At 44.7% G+C, this 17,431-nt stretch overlaps 1 protein-coding gene and 1 long non-coding RNA gene across 2 annotated transcripts in view; one reads left to right on the top strand and one right to left on the bottom strand.

Annotated features, from left to right (window-relative positions):
- The first annotated feature begins 9,289 nt into the window (after positions 1-9,289).
- On the top strand, positions 9,290-11,598 carry LOC310678006. The gene is made up of 2 exons (XR_014511556.1): positions 9,290-10,458; positions 10,494-11,598. It is a non-coding gene; the product is annotated as an uncharacterized lncRNA (long non-coding RNA).
- DYNC1H1 (dynein cytoplasmic 1 heavy chain 1) overlaps positions 11,172-17,431 on the bottom strand; it is a 59,447-nt gene continuing 53,187 nt past the window's right edge. Inside the window, exons 70-78 of the mRNA XM_083432919.1 lie at positions 16,920-17,090; positions 16,326-16,543; positions 16,121-16,224; positions 15,461-15,672; positions 14,561-14,714; positions 13,771-13,913; positions 12,480-12,648; positions 11,730-11,857; positions 11,172-11,619 (exon numbers count right to left, since the gene is read on the bottom strand). Coding sequence (XP_083289045.1) covers positions 11,491-11,619; positions 11,730-11,857; positions 12,480-12,648; positions 13,771-13,913; positions 14,561-14,714; positions 15,461-15,672; positions 16,121-16,224; positions 16,326-16,543; positions 16,920-17,090 — 1,428 coding nt within the window. The 3' untranslated portion in view covers positions 11,172-11,490. The remainder of the gene's footprint in view (positions 11,620-11,729; positions 11,858-12,479; positions 12,649-13,770; positions 13,914-14,560; positions 14,715-15,460; positions 15,673-16,120; positions 16,225-16,325; positions 16,544-16,919; positions 17,091-17,431) is intronic.

The following is a 17,431-nucleotide window of genomic DNA, read 5'->3' as shown; positions in this document are numbered from 1 at the left end:
CATGTGCAAAATTTGACGACTGGAATGGTGATATGGCACCATGGTCAACCTGGCTTCAGTGTTGAAATATACTTGGAGTTGAGACTGGATTTCATGCTCTTGATTCAGCTCATAGTGGTGAGGAGGAATGAAAGTCCCCCCAAAGTATCTGCTTTATATACATTATTTACACAATGGGCTGCACGTGATTAGCTAATTCTGGAATTCTCCTGTAGGCCAATCAGGTTGTGGATTCACTTCCATCTGGAGCTGGATTGGGTGGCTCCTGCAGACCAATCATACTCCTGCATTGTTCTAGGACCAATCAGACTGCTGCATTTTGGATCCTATTGTTCTAGGACCAATCAGACTTCTGCATTTTGGATCCTATTTAACTCAGTACATAACAAATGTCTTTCAAGGGCTCTTGCTTATTTGGTGAGGAGGACCTGAAAGCCTTTTTTGCGTCACAAAGGGCAAGAAACAAGTGATTCCTCCTTTCATAAGAGGGATGCTGAAGAGCAACAGGGCTTAGTGTGCTGGGAAGAGTCTATGGCAGAGAGAAGTCTAGAATCAGAGGCAGAAGTTGAAGCAGCGGGGGGGGGGGAGGCAAGATAAGTCAAGAGGCAAAGATAAGTCAGGCTGCTGAAGAGCAATGGGTGTCTCCCTTCCTGTTGCAAAAAGCTCCCCTCCCTGGTTGTTTCCCAGAACCAGAAGAGGCATGAAAAGGGTGGAGGAGATGATGCACACACACAGTCTCCAATTGCTTGGAAGAAACCCTGGAGAGCTGGGGAACTTCAGTCTCAACAACTGCATTATGGGGGCAAGATCTATTAAGGAGGAGTTGCCATGCTCATTAGGTCTGACAAATGGTGCTTTTGCTGATAAAGAGTTAACTCTACTTGCACAGTGTGATTTACCGCTGGCTTGCTCCTGACACGAGCCGTCCCACCTACATCACCAAATTGTTTTAAGAAATCCAAAATGGCAGAGAAAAATGCTTAGTTTTTAAATATTATTTTTCCAACTCAGAACTGAAATAAAAGCTAAACCCCACCTTTCTCCAAGCCCACTTTCCCCCCTTTTCTTCCCTGATCTTTTTTTTTGGCCTTTAACTACAAATCCCAACATGCAGTTCAGCTACCACAATGCAACACCACCCCTACCTATAGAAATTTCGAGGTCAGGTGCAAGTAATTAAGGTTATAATTATGGGTGGTGACTGGTGAGACCACAGAAGGCTGCTGGAGACAGGATGACATCTGTGGAAGAAAAGAAGCGGAGAAGGAGGAAGAGGAGAAAAATATACCAAAGTGGGAATTTTATGGCAGGTACGGGGATGGAGGGAACTGGTATCAATACCTGTTCTGATTTTGCAGCTGTCCTAATTCACTTGAGCTAAACCTTAGTCCCCATAAGGTCAACAGCTTGTTGGAAGTAACGTGTGGCTATTTGGGTTATAAAGCTGTAATCCTTTGCATTTGGAGTATCTCATATGGAATTTGATGGGCATAGGCCTAGGATCGGACAGTAACTCTATTTTTCTTCTTCTTCTCGGCAGTATTAAACAGATGGAGAAAGAATCCTTAAAAAAATAGCTCATGGTAACTTTTTTGGGGGTGGAGTCTTTTGATAGCATTACCAGTTTGTATAGAACCAAATGGAAAAGGATGCATTTTGGAAAGCCGGCTTCACATGGCACATTGGCACAACAAATAAGATAGAGCTCACATTTTGCTCTGTGTGCTGCTCCACAGTAAAAAAATAAAAATAAAAATAGTTTGTGTGAATTTTACCTTCTGTGTGTTCAGTTCAGCCTCTGTGTCAAAGAGCAGTGATCCTTAAATCTATTTTCTTTTTAAAAACTTGATGGCCCTTTACCATCAAGGTCCCAGGGTCAGTTACAACAATAAACTATAGAGTTCTAAAACAAATATATCAGGACCATAAAGCAAGAAACATGTAAAAACAGATCCACTTATAGAAACAGCTGGAAATGTTTCTAAGACAAACCTTTCAGGCCCACATTTGCTTAAATTCGTGTCAGGAGATTGAGAAAAAGAAGGGAGGCCAAACGCAGCCGCTCACTGGTTTAAGAGCTGATTCCGCCCCCCTAACCAAACACTTTCCCCTTCTTCTGTAGTAGATTCATGTGATCTTCTGAATCCAGGGGGGAAACCTGATGATATAGAGCGATTAGCTCAGAAGTACATGGTAAGATTTTCACTCTAAAATGCCGATTTGGAAACACACAACTTTGCAAGGAGTGGCCTCACCTGGCCTAGGGATGGCTTTGATTGCACTGGGGAACCCTGCTGAGCCTTGTGACTGGGATGAAGCAGCTTAATTTGAGCCACCTGTGAAATGTGAGGTGGGAACGGCTGCAGGTGACGAGCCAAGACCCCAAGAGCTGCTTGAGGTAACATGAAATCCTCTCACCAGGCCTAGATCTGATGTTATACATCCCTCTTACTCCTTGCCAAAGTTTAAAAATCTGCTGTTGCCTGTGCATGATCCATTTACCGTATTTTTTGCTCTATAAGACTCACTTTTTCCCTCCTAGAAAGTAAGGGGAAATGTGTGTGCGTCTTATGGAGCGAATGCAGGCTGCACAGCTATCACAGAAGCCAGAACAGCAAGAGGGATTGCTGCTTTCACTGCGCAGCGATCCCTCTTGCTGTTCTGGCTTCTGAGATTCAGAATATATTTTTTCTTGTTTTCCTCCTCCAAAAACCATGTGAGTCTTATGGTCTGGTGCGTCTTATAGAGCAAAAAATACGGTATTTATTTCTACACCAGTTTTCCACCTTCCTCCAAGGAGCTCCAAGCGACTTATATGGTTCCGACCCCCCACTTCCCATTTTATCCCCCTTAGGTGGGTTGGGCTGAGAGACAGTGGCCTGGCCCAGGGGGGTCACCCAGCGAGTCTCATGGCCAAGCTGGGATTTGAACCCTTGTCTCGCAAATCCTAGCCTGTGCACACATTACTGGTTTAAAGTGCAAACTCTTTCTCAGTTTGGATTGAAGGTGGTTTGGGGGAAAACACGTCAAAACACGGTATTCCATTTTTAAAAATGACAAGATAGGTGTAGGATACGGGTTGCATACACCTCTCCACAAAACAGCAGCAGGCAAGGCCTGGATGTAAACAGGAGGGTGTACAAACCCATAGGCTGTGTTCAGACGTGAGGATTATTGTGTTAGTTTTCCTAGTCATAGTCCCCATTTATTACATTCCTTTTACACCGCATTGCCTGTCGCATTATGGAATGCAGGCTTTTTGTTTGAAATACCACCATGTTGCGCTAAAATTCATTCGTGCCAGTGTCCGTGGTGTGGCACTTTGATGGCCATTGCTGGCACACACATGCTTCTTTCCACCCATGAAAATAGCGGGAAGGAGCGAGTTGCCTGCGAGAAGTCTCTGAGCTGACAGGAGCATTAACTGCACTTGGCCCACCTGTGATTCCCAGCTGCTGGTAGCCATCATAGTAGGTCTGCAACTCATCTGAAATCTGGGAGAGGCACTGCCAATCTGTGTGGGCAGAACTGAGTTAGATGGGCCGATGGTATAAGGCAGCTTCCTTGTGTTTCTTAAATTTTCCTGAAGAATAATTGCATCATCATCTTTGGCGACCACTTGTAGGCCGAGTAAGATTGTCTTCCATGAACACAGTCTTAACAGTGAGTCTAAGTGACACTGGAGGCCAATTTTGGATCCACACGTCCTTTCACAGTGGGGACATTGGTTTCCAGGTGGGAGTTGATCATGGTGAGGGTTTGCCAAGCTTGCCTTCCTCTTAGCACATTTCTTCCTTTCATCCTGAGTTTGAGTGTCTTCAAAGCCCATGACACCTTTGGTAAAGGCTGTTTTACAACTGGAACACTTACAAGCCAGCTTCCCCCCAGTTATCAGTGCTTATACTACATTTTTTTTAAAGACTTGTCTTTGAGAGCATCTTTAAACCTCTTTTGTTGTCCACCGGTATTTCGGTATTGCATCATGCATGGGTAGGAAGAGTGCAACAAGGGTGACTCCATATTGCCCCAAATGGCAAACTACTCTGCCTGTTTGTTTATATCTGGGCAAAGTGAATAGTTTTCAGGTGTTGAATGGGAAACTTGAGGAAGACTTAATGTGCTTGGCTGTGGGAGGTTTTTGGAAGCTAAGGTTGCGGGCAGCAGGACTGAGGTGTTTTAAGAATATTAAATGAAATCCCCTTGTATTCACCAGCTGTTGTCTTTCACAGCAAAAGTGTACTGTTGAGTACAGCAGTGAATCTGGATCAGATACCGACATGGAGGTAATATATAGATACAAAGTTTTTATCTATCCAAAAGCTATACTGTGGTACCTCGGGTTACATACGCTTCAGATTACAGACTCAGCTAACCCAGAAATATTACCTCGGGTTAAGAACTTTACCTCAGGATGAGAACAGAAACCGTGCTCCGATGGCACGGTAGCAGCAGGAGGCCCCATTAGCTAAAGTGGTGCTTCAGGTTAAGAACAGTTTCAGGTTAAGAACGGACCTCCAGAATGAATAAAGTACTTAACCCGAGGTACCACTGTATAAATTTAATTGCAACACAATCCCAACCATTTTTAGTCAGATTTAAGTCCTATTGAATTCAATTTACTCCCAAGTAAGGCTTTCCCTTTGGAAGCCTTGTGTGGTGATGAAGTTGTTCCAGTAAATTTAGTGTGTGTGTGTGTGTGTATCACCCTATGATATATATATATTTAATAGAAGTTGCTCAACACTTTTAAAACTTAAAGATGTAGCATGTTGTTAGGAGAAGAGCACCCTGTAGGGTTGTGGGCATTCAACAAAGCCCAACTTGCAGTGAATGCATTGAAATTAATGGGTGTGTTAACCATGTCCATTCATTTCAATGGGTCTACTCTCAATAGGACTAGCGCTTCAAAGAAGGTAGATAGTGCACATGCAGGCACGCAAAGACATAGACCAGGGGTCGGCAACCTAAGGCCCATGGGCCACAAGCGGCCCATGGGGGTCGTTTAACCGGCCCACGAGCCGCCCCCAAACTGAGCCACCCTCTCGGTGAGTCCCTGCGCGCTGAGCTAAACCGGCACAGCGCCTTGCTTCCGCAGCGCTGAAAATCGCGTCTGCGCAGATGCAGATGCCAAAAATTGCAGGTGTGGGCACTCATAATCCAGCCCATGGGGGGATCTCCACTGGAGTGAACCGGCCCAGGCGAGGTAAACCTTGCTGACCCCCTGACATATAGACATACAGTGGTGCCTCGCAAGACAAAATTAATTCGTTCTGCGAGTTTTTCTGTCTTGTGAATTTTTCATCTTGCGAAGCACAGTTTCCCATAGGAAATGCTTTGACGGTTTCCCATAGGAATGCATTGACGGTTTTAAGAAAAAGGCGCAAGACGTTTTTGTCTTGCGAAGCAAGCCCATAGGGAAATTCGTCTTGCAAAGCAACTCAAAAAACAAAAAACTCTTTCGTCTTGCGAGTTTTTCGTCTTGCGAGGCATTTGTCTTGCGAGGTACCACTGTACAGAGTTCGGGTTGTCAAGTCCTAAGCTTTGGCTCCTGAGACTCAGATTTTCTGCAGTCAAATGCTCAGGGAAGCAAGTTTAAATCTCATGTTCATCTATAAGACCACCTCCTTCCTTTGAATTTTGGGTCTAGGAGTTTCGCAGTAGTATTTTAAAATGTGATATTAAAAAAATACCCTAAAAGAGAGAACATTCCCTCCCACCCCCCAAAATGAAAATTTGTAGCATTCTCCCCACCCTGCAGCCAAAACCCCAAAGAACCCAGTTATTTTCACCTGCAGAATGTTTGGTTCCACCCCCATTAAAATGGTCCACATCTCTTGCTTTTTGCACCAGTTTTCTCTCTCTTAAGAGTTGGCAACCCTATGGCATCATGAGGTACCATTTTGTGGTGTTACCGGAAAAATCCGAGGGCTCCCTTGGACAAAAAGTAAAGACACCAACCAGGATAACTTGGAGCAAAACAGCAGCCTGTAGGCTTGGCCTTTATTGAACTGTTGCAACAGGGTGTTCCCCTCACTTGCAGGAGAGAGAAAAGACACAGAAAAATGGTGTGCAAGACCTTATAAAAACCTTTGAAATTCCCATCCTGTAGGTCAAGCCCACCCCCAGAAACAACATGCATACATTACAGAAAGGAGGGGTTGAGGGAGGAGTTGTAGTGGCAACCTGAGTGTCCTGTCACCTGGCTGGTTCCCTTCTCCCCCTCCCCATGAGTCATTTTCAGAAGACAAAAGGTAGTCGCAGATTCCTGCCCCCTGAGGGAAGATCTGATCATTGTCCTTTGTTCCAGTCCATGCTGAATCCACTCCCATATGGAAGTTCTTTGTGATCTTGATTGTCTTCTGTCTAGGACCATCAGGGTTGGCATAGCAACTGGGCAGGGCTCCTGTGGATGTGCTGGGATGTTCAAGGGATTATGGCTGGCCTGTATCAAACCTTCCCCATTTTGTAGTCCTTCCTTCATGGAGTAAAGTAAAAGTGGAACAGTGCAAATCCAATGTATGGTTGATTTTCTATGAATTTATAACAGAAGCGTAGTGTATGCAGTGTGTGAGTGTGTGTGTGTGTATGAAGTTTGTACAAACTGAATGATGGGGGGGGGGGGTTTCACGCCCAGCCCTCTGAGCGTCCAGCTTTGCTGTGCGAGAGACTTGGCACCGATACTATTAGTATGATTACTCATTAGTTGCTTTTCTAAAAAAAAAAGTGACCCAAAGCGACTTATAAATGCTTAGCAACTTCTTTCATCTCAACATTGTATGAGGCTCCTCTTGGTCACGCGGATGAATTCTGATGCATTTATTTGCACCTTGTACTAGCAAACAATTGAGAAATAAGCTCCAGGTAACAGAATTCTTCTGCCAAGTCTTTGCTCTGCTGATTGAGCTGAATTAGGAGTTCATCACCCCCCCCCCCCCGTGATAACATGGAAGCAGATTAAGCACTTTGCCTGCTCCAGTGTCTGCTTATTCCCTGGTACAGATTGCTCCTAACTATCTCCCCAAACACCTTATGGAAAGCAATTGATAAGTGGTTATCTTAAAAGGGCAGTATAATTGGTTTCCACGAGGCTATTAAATTACATTTTGCCTTTGGGCTCCAGAAAGCGAAGCTTTTACCCAAGCGTTTTGTATCTCTGGGTTGCTGCGTGGTGCATTTGGTTGTGTGCTTAGATTGGCTAGCACTTATCTTCAAGGTTGCCGCTGGCCAATGCACGTACAGTATAGCAGAAAAGCAAATACAGTACTAAGCAGCAAAGGTCTTCCTTGAAAGCAGAGCACAGTCCAGGGGTCAGCAAACTTTTTCAGCAGGGGACCGGTCCCTCAGACCTTGTGGTGGGCCCGACTATGTTTTTTGGGGGGAAATTAACAAATTCCTATGCCCCACAAATAACCCAGAGATGCATTTTAAATAAAAGCACACATTCTACTCATGTAAAAACACGCTGATTCCCGGACTGTCCGCAGGCCGGATTGAGAAGACAATTGGGCCGAATCCGGCCCCTGGGCCTTAGTTTGCCTACCCATGGAATTGGAGACAAGAGCCTGAATCCAGCTCAGGCTGCTACAGTTTGTGGGTCTTTTATGGCGTCTGCTTGTTGCATTGGGCTGCTTGTTGGACATAGCCTGCCCTGCACTGAATTTGAATGCAATAAGGGATTTTGTTCTTTCAGCTAGCAATGCCATTGTAGTAGAGTATTTTAATGAATTGTTGGCTATGAAACATCTCATAATGATATGCAGCATCAACTTTGTATCGGATGCAGATACAGGTGGAATCTAGACACATTAAAAAATGCTGTGAAAATGCTTTAAAAAAAGTTTTAAAATATATATTGAATTTGCAGTTGGCTCATCATCTAGTGTCACTTTGGATAATGCACTTAAAACATATTTGCAGCTGTATAGTTGAGAACAGACAGGATAGAAATCTGCACTTTAAAGGGCTTGTTGGAAAAAGGAGGTATTCAGAGTACCTTATCAAGAGGTCAAAATCACTAGCTAAAGAATGCGAAAGTAGAGAATGTGTACCTTAAAGGTAAAGGGACCCTTGACCATTAGGTCCAGTCGTGGTCGACTCTGGGGTTGCGGCGCTCATCTTGCTTTATTGGCCAAGGGAGTCGGCGTACAGCTTCCGGGTCATGTGGCCAGCATGACTAAGCCGCTTCTGGCAAACCAGAGCAGCGCACGGAAACACCGTTTACCTTCCCGCCGGAGCGGTACCTATTTATCTACTTGCACTTTGACGTGCTTTCGAACTGCTAAGTTGGCAGGAGCAGAGACCGAGCAACGGGAGCTCACCCTGTCATAGGGATTCGAACCGCCGACCTTCTGATCAGCAAGTCCTAGACTCTGTGGTTTAACCCATAGCGCCACCCGCGTCTCATATGTGTACCTTAATGGTACCTTAATGCCCTTGCATCTGCACTAGAGATAAGGCGCACTTGCGCCCCATGCCTAGATTTACCCCCATTCTAGATGGCAAGGGGAAGTGCTGAAGAATGGCAACTCTTGCATCTTACAGAAACATTTTGAAAACACACTCCCAAATTGTAAAACAGGGGCAATTATTTTGGTAGAGGCAGCTAGCTAAAACGCCAAACTGTTCCTGGTAGATAGGGACAGTTGGGAGCACATGCACACAGTGAACCTGCATAGTGTGAATGTGCTAAACTTTGAGCAGTCAGGCTTTAACCACGTGCTATATACACATCAGAAAGTGTCTTATCCAAAACAGGTGCCGCCCAAGAGTGCGCTTTTGGCAGGATCCCGGGAGAGAACAAAACTTCAAGTAAGTTTTTAATATCTATTCTCTGCCCTCCAATGGAATTTTGCTTTGCCAGCATTGGCACTACTCCACTTTTACATCTGCAGAATGTGCTTTCAAACAAAAATGCATTCAACAGGTGCCTGTATTATATTGTATTATTAAAGTGGGATACTTTCTTGCTTCCGCTGTTAGGCTTAGATCAGGGTGGAATTTTTCTGAAGTTATCCGAGGTTGACTATTTAAGTAGTAGTTCATTGTCTGATTAATGCAACAGTTCTTTAAATCATTTACACGCAATGCTAAACCACTAAGTGTGAATGTTTTAACCAGTTTGTTTAAAAAACAACAAGTTATCTCACAGGCTAGCAAATGAACCACAGCTTAGTTTTCCAAAGCTTGGTTTCAGCTGCCCTTGCCCCGTGACTCTGTAGCATCTGGGTAGGGCGGCCAAACAAATCATAGTTAAACACGACTGAGCACAGAAGTCCTTGCATTGGCAGAGCTTTTTAGTTGGATATTGGTGCCACATATTGGGTTGTTTTAAGAAAACATCGTTAGCATTCTGAGCTGCTTTCAGAAGTTGAAACAAACCACCTTAGCTTGGGCTAAACAAACCACAGCTTAAGTGTTATGTGAAAATCCTGTCTAGTTTCAGGGACTCTTTCCCGAAAGTTGGCTGCTGAGAAGTAACTTTCTCTCTTGTTAAGTGAAGTCTTTTGCTCTGTCTGTTGCTTTAGTTCGTGGACCCTTATGATGGTGATGATGAAGGCAACTCCAACAGTAGTTTGGGCTCCCTTGAGTTGAGTAGGGTGATCTTTCTGAAGCATCTGAGCACAGAAGACAGTGTTCTTTCAGAAGGCCCAGAACCCCTCTCTGCCTTCGCACCCATGGAAATCCCTCTAATTGTAACTCGTGAAGATGAACCTCAACTGAATGAAGCAGCTGAAGTATTGCAGATGACCACAGAACCTTCCTGGTTTCCTGGGCCAGCTCATTCAAAGCAGGCTGTTCTCTCTAAAAAATCACCTTGTGATTTTGTGCTACACCCCATGTTGGCCTATTGTGATAATCTGCGTGAAATTCTTAAGGTCAAGAGGAAGCAAGGGAGGGCTGTCCTAGACAGTGCTGGAGAAACGCCAAGGAAAAAATTGCGGATGACTTGAGTTCATATAGCTTAACTGCAATCTACCTATGTCTGTGGGTGAAAACAATGCCTGTTGTTAAAATAAATTAGGTGGAGCCCACAAGTGTGCAAGTCTTTTTAACATTTAAGCACTTCATTGTTCTTGCAAGGCCACATTACACAAAAAAAGGCAATCGCAGAAGTTTTGGAAAGTTAGGAGCACGTAGCACTAAAAAGGAAGTTCATACTAGAAGATGATTTCTGTCCATCAGCGAGGAAGCAGTGTTTGTGAGAAAATTTTTATACTGTTTCTCCACGCTAAATAGTCTTCACAATAATAGTGTTATGAACTGCTGGTTTTTGGGATGTCAAGGGCAAACATGGCATGATTCTGTCCTGCCTGAAAGCAGGCCACACTATATACGCTGGTCATTATTTGAAGACCAAATGCTGGACTAGACAGCCTTGTTACATCAAACTAACCATCTATGTCCTAATCTCCAACTGACTGCCTTGCTATTCCTGGCATTGCTAGTGTCAGTCGCCTGGTAATAAAGGCAGTTTGGAAGATACCAAATCGCAGAGAATTTACCAAGAACAATTGTTATCCCTTTAGTGCGGAAATCTCAATAACACCATGCATTTCTTGCACCCCACTGATATAGCGGTATTCACTAGCCCTTGTGCCAGAAGCAGCTGATGCTCCCTTTTCCCACTTACCTGAGCTTTCTTCACCTTGCGAACTTGATGTGTGCAATAGGCCATAGTGTTGTTTTAATTTATTTAAGTGCAATCTTATTATTGCGAGCCTCCCTGAAGGTGGCTCACGGATTTTAGATAACGAAATAAATAGCTCTAGAAAAGTGGCCCCCAATCTGTTGCCCTCCAGTTGTTTATGACTACAACAATTCCCAACCATTGGTCATGCTTACTGGGGTTGATGGGAATCCAACAAGAGTTAGAAGGCAAGCTTGTTCTAGAGCCTGTTTTGAAATACTTACTGTAAAAGCTGAATTGAAGGAATAAATTTATTCCAAGCTATCCGGTTGCCAAATGGCAGACCACATTCTACAGATGGACTATATAACTCAAGCTAGCACCTCAATGTGGACTCTCTACTGCTATAGAGGCTATTTCAAAATAGGATTGCACTACACTTACTTTTTTATTTTAGCTTTGTGTATATAGGCCTCTCTCTTTTGTTGGTTTATTCTCATGACAAGTGAATAAGGCACTGAAAACCCCCCCACAAAACAAGAAATCGTGCTGTAAAGTTTTATTTAAGCATCTGACATTAGTACACCAATCTAGAACAATCCAAAAACAACAAATCCTTCTGACTGTCTTTCCAGGTACTTTTCAAACATAAATCTTTCTTAGCCACCTCTATACAGCCATCTGAAAACTTAACTATGCCTTGCAGTCCAACAGTCAACATCTAAGCACGTTTCAGATACATCACTCTTACTCTCCTCTACATAACCATTTGACAACATAACTATGCTTTGCAGTGTTAAAACAGCCTTCTAGAACTAGATTCGAGATGCAAAAATGCTTGAATGCTGGTTACAGGTTCCTTTTTACTCAGTACACAGGACAGCCACGCCACGTTCATAGAAGCTACGAGGGTCTTCCTTGGTAGCGATTTCAAAGTCAACCGTGAAGATCAGATCAGCCCGAGTGAAGTTCAGATAGACAGGTAATGTCACCTGCAAAACAAACAGGTTCAGTATAAGGTGAAGAGGAAGAAAATCACGAGGAGAGCATAAACAGCGTGTACGACTGAAAAGCACGCGACTCAACAGATCGCATTACTTACCACATTAGACTTTTTATCAGCATTTGTCTGTTTGATCCAGCGAAGCTGAGTTATGGGCAAGACCGTTGAAATAGCATTGGAAAGCGACAGCTTGTTGTTATTGCATGTGGCTCCCTGAAGCTTCAGGCCTATTGAGTTAAAAAGAGAGGGATGTTTAAATGTCAGCCGTGAAGTATATTTAAGTCTGTTATTTTGTGGATTCACCATTTCATATAAAGTCTCCTTAGAAGTGAAGCACATAGAATTGTAGAGAGTCATCTCAACTAAAGTAACTATGACCGATGGCCACCCTATCTCTGCTTTAAAAACCTCCAATGATTATGTGTTCACTTCAGGATGCCTGGATTTCATACTTGCATGGCAGCTAGATGCAGTCTTGGAAATTTGTCTGATCTTGGCACGGACAGAATGCAATGTCACCTAACTGCATACATGAAGTCAAGGAATCTGCAGATACCTGGAATCTTTGCCACAGCTACTGTGCCACACGTGACCTGTCTCCATTAAAGACCCCTGAAGAGGTGCAAGATGCAGATGTGCCACCCATACCCCCAAAATCTTAATGGAACACCACTTCAGCACAACTGAATTCATGTGCAATCTAACCTCATGGTATTTTGCACACAAAATTACTTTGCCACTGTATACTCTGTATGTTGTGTTAACTTTTACACCCATTAAGAAACTGGAACGTTTCAGCATGAAGAGTATTTCCTCAATGTCACCCTTGGGACGGTTGCTCCAACTAACCTGTTACTCCAAAACTGCAAGCATCCAACACTGCGTTCTGAGTTGTTGTAACATTGACTTCTAGGCAGAGTTCTTCAAGAGACCAGCTGTTGGCTTGAGCCACGTACTGCCTTGTAGCTGTGATGTAGGCCTCAGGTACAAATAGGCCTCCCAGGCAGACATGGATGTTCTGTTAAGCAAATCCACAGCAGTTAATGACACAACTTGATTCATTGGATCAGTACCAGAGGCCTGCAGGTGAAGACCTGGTGAGCAGGGCTGGGCGATATTAGTGTTTCAACATCATGGTGTATCCCCAGCCAAACATCATGGTTTGGCGATATACCGCGATGTTGAAAAAACAAGATGCATAGGCCTCTGCCTGCGAGACACCAGGTGAAATTGCCCCTGTTCTCACCTCAAGAACTGAGGCGGTTTCAGGCTCGCAGGCTGGGACAGCTTGCAGCTGAGGGGAGGGGAGGTTAGGTTTCTTCCTCCCCCCAGCTGAGACAGGCCCAGGGCTCTCAACATTCATGCACAGGACGTCGGGGCTCCTTTAACTGCTTGACTGAGGCAAGGAGCAGCTGCACACTCCTCAGTCAAGCAGATTAAAGATGCAGAGGGAGGAACAGACTAGCAATGCCTCTCTGATACAGCTTGTTTCTCCCTCTCCGTCATATGAGGGCAGAGTGGGATAGCGGTTTCACTCAGTGATATTACCACCGGTGAAACTGCTGTCGCTCCTGAGTCCCTCTGCTAGCAGCGCCTGTTGGAGGAAGAAACTCTCGACTCCCAGGCCTGCTGGCGAGTCATATACAGACTTATTCTTCTCTCTCTTTGCCCAATCATTTTAGGTGCATACTCTGCCTTCCCTCTGACCCTAGAAGCTACTGGCATCACCAGCCCCACAAAATCCCATGGATTTAAGCAGATCTGTGTGAGTGGAAATACAGACACCCACACTTCCTTAGCAGCGCGCTAAAAATGAGGATATGCTATAGTCAACCCCTTCTCAAACAGCATATGAGAATATGCTATACAAGAGCGTATATATCACTGTTATGGTGAGATGTGATCCATATGGTGACAGCATTGTACATAACCAAAAAAGTGATGCTTGGGGCTTCACTGCTTCCCTAGCAATCAGCAGAGTGTATTTATTATCCTCTATCTTCTCCAAGGAACATGCTTTTCCACCCCTGATGTAGTCTTCATATTTCACATAAAAGTCAGAGGAATTCAAACTCATCTCATGTATATTCTCACATTACTGGTACTGAATCCAACCACTACGAAACACTCTATTGCCTACCTTCAGTTCTTTTGCTCCACCTGCAGCAGCTGCCTGGGAGATGCTCTGTAGCTGCTTAATGCGCTCACTGAAGTCAGACACCCACTGGATGACCGTCATGCCAGCAGGCACAGTGTAGTGAGACCAGCTGCGAGGCAAGATGCCTAGAGAGAAAGTATAAAAACGCTGTACTTTTTGTGAGCAAAAGTCCAGTCACAACTGGATGGTCTCACTCCTTCATTGATAGCCACTCTATAAGCCAGGGGTTGTCAACCTGGTCCCTACTGCCCCCTAGTGGGCGTTTCAGGATTCTAGGTGGATCCATCGAGCACTGGTGGGCGGTAAGGAAATTTTACCATCAAGAAAGATGCATTAGTGGCCGGTAGGTATAAAAAGGTTGACTACCCCTGATATAAGCAAACACTGAACACATTTTAAAAAAGCACACCAGATGGTAATTATGGCAATTAAATTACTTTATCATGGCATTTATGTTAACTTCTAAACACTCAACATTTACACTGAAAACTCTTGTGTGTAACATGCAAAGATACTAAATTAAGCACCAGCGACTGCAGAATCTATGGATGGGATTCTGTAACGTGAAAAAAACAACCAACCACCAAGCTGGATTTATGATTTGGCAGCAGGTTTAGTTGAACGCAGGTACTTGGTTTAACCCCATCCCATAGGCACAACACCACAGCTACGAAAGAGACCCCCTTAGACCTTCCATTTTCTTTCAATAGCAGCAGCATCTTAATTCGGGAAGCTGTGTGTGCATTTTAAACAATAGTTTAGAAGAGCCCACCTTTCACTAGTTCATTAATAAGCGTCCTCAGATAGTTGGTCTGCTTCTTCTTCCCCTCGCACACTTGAACCACATCTGCAAGGTCTTGACGAACGTCCTGAAGGAGTTTGGCTCCCATCTTCACTTCTCTTTCAAAGAATCTGAACAAAGGATCCTTGGTTTCCAAAGGAAGAGCAATGTGTTAGTAAGTGGAGAAAATCCTGGCAACTGAGTTGCGAGAGCAGAAATATCCCAGCACTATCCTTCCTAGAAGCACCACCAGTAACTTCACACATTTTGATTTTTGAAACCAAGACAATTTTGTCAATTAAGGTAAAGGTAAAGGTACCCCTGCCCGTACGGCAGACTCTAGGGTTGTGCGCCCATCTCACTCAAAGAGGCCGGGGGCCAGCGCTGTCCGCAGACACTTCCGGGTCACGTGGCCAGCGTGACATCGCTGCTCTGGCGAGCCAGAGCCGCACACAGAAACGCCGTTTACCTTCCCGCTAATAAGCGGTCCCTATTTATCTACTTGCACCCGAAAGTGCTTTCGAACTGCTATGTTGGCAGGCGCTGGGACCGAACAACGGGAGCGCACCCCGCCGCGGGGATTCGAACTGCCGACCTTTCAATCGGCAAGCCCTAGGCGCTGAGGCTTTAACCCACAGCGCCACCCGCGTCCCTTAATTTTGTCAATTAAGTATCACCAATTCATCTAAGACAGTATTAATATGATTTTGCAAACCTTCGCCCTACATCAGGGCTGGGGAACCTGTGGCCTTCCAAATATGGTTGGACTCTACCTCTCATCAGCTCCAGTCAGTATGGCAAAGGCTAGGGATGATGGGAGTTGTGGTCCAGCAGAATCTGGCCAGAACAAGTTCCCCAGCTCTGCTGTACATACCAGGTTGCGTGTCCCACCTTGATATTTTCCACGGTACGTTTCAGGTGGTTCAGTGTCTGTGGGATGAGGTGGAGCCAGTTGGAAGCTGTGGTGTGCAGTGTTCGCATCCAAGCTGGCCGGCCATCCGAGGTGGAGTCCGTCCGTGCCTTCTTCTCGGTCTCAGCATAGGCCAAGTCATCCTCATCCTCTAGCATTTGCATTTTCAGCATCTTACTGATCATGTCAATACCTGAAATGTACAGGGTATGAAATGCTTAACCATTTTAAAAAGCTTAAAGATTAACATACGTGTGCTAGCTGTAAGCAGGCTAACTTTAATCCAGGTTGAAAGCCCTGCATATAGTTTAGGAATTTGATCGTGTGCTATTAGTCGGTTCACAAATAACATTCAGCCACATATCCTCAAAGTGTGGTCTTGACAACTTCAGCTCATTAGATTGTGAGTAAAGTCTTGGCTTTCAGGATTCATCCCTGCTGCAACACTTCAACCTCCCTATCTGGCTAAATCTGGTTCACGAGATTCATGCTGCACTAAGCCTTTAATTTTTTAAAACCCAGCTAATTCCGTTGTAACAGATGCAACATTTGCAAGCTTCTTTAGAGAATCTGGTGTGGCTTAGCAAATATTGTTTAGATTCCGGTGAACAACGAACTACTGAAGTGAAGCATTTTTTTACCCTGGGTGGTGAGAAGAACCTTCTCGGCGTTGTTTGGCAGCCCGAGCCAGGATGGTGTTTGCGTATCTGGCAGCAACTCAACCCACTGGACAAATTCTTCACGCCTGTCGAGACAAAACGGCAGGTAATGACCACGTGGTCCACAGCACTGAGCAGTTTGAACCAACCTGGCCCAGGCTTACTACTAAAGGCAGAACTTAAGTACCTGATTCCATCTGGCATCTGGATGTCTTTATGACCGTCAACCTTGCAGGCCAATTTGAATTCACTGTCAAAACTTGAAGTGGTGAAGAGGCGCTCCAGGAAACTGTTCAATAAACGCTGGTCAAATTCGTTATCAATGCGTCCTCCGTAAATCGACTGAGCCATCAGGGTCTTCAGTGCAGACCAGGGGATCTTGTCAGGAGAGATATTCTGCCGGCCCTGGGGGGGTAGACAGTTTTGTTGTAATGGAGGTAGCTTTTGGATAGTAGAAGTCTAAAAAGCCAACATTACTACAAATTAAGAACCAGTGTGGCAGGTTGGTCAGCATGTTGGAAGACCCAGGTTTCAAAATCTCAGACTAGGGAGACCCAGGTTTCAAAATCTTGCTTAGAGTAGCCATTTGTTGATCTTGGACAAGTTATTCAGTATTTATCTTTACTTACCATGCATGTTGCCTTGAGCTCCCATTGAGGAAAGGCAGGATATGAATGCGCTTTGCCTACTTGTTACAAATTACTTGTCCTTCATGAAAGCAGTCCAGCCACGTTCCCTTTAAGACAGAGCGGTAAAGTGGAACGCCTGCAACTTCACTTGCCTTTGCCGTGTCATCCAGCCATGTATCCACTGTATCACATGCAGATCTTAGATCAGATTCACCAAACTCGTATTTTTTTGACCAGCCGAGAGGAGCATATCGGAGACGCTCTTGAATGATGGCATGGAACCAAGCCAGAAGGAAATAGAGACGAGCGCGCTCATTTGGTGACTAGGGAGGAGAGAGGGGGAAAAATGTTTCTTCTTCTTCTTACATTGCATTCAAGAGAAGAACTGCATGCTTGAGATTACGAGGAATAAACCCTTGTCCTTACTTTGTACATTTTTTTTTATCTTACGGAGTTACAGGAAAACCTCCTGGAGCAAGTTTGCCAAAGGAAACAGGCACAGTGCAGCCTTAGGACTGTGCTAGTGAACACAAGGTATTGCATTTGGACATTGAGTCAGAACAGATGGCCTGGTCGTTGTGGATATTCCACGTTTAGGTTGCCTCAGAGAGACTGCCTGAATATTTGTCTGCTTTGTGCAGGCTAGAGGGGCTTACTAAAGCTC

This window comes from Podarcis tiliguerta (assembly GCF_965153285.1).
Source record: "Podarcis tiliguerta genome assembly, chromosome: 1".
Lineage (NCBI taxonomy): Eukaryota > Metazoa > Chordata > Lepidosauria > Squamata > Lacertidae > Podarcis > Podarcis tiliguerta.
This window is presented reverse-complemented; position numbering and strand designations above follow the sequence as displayed.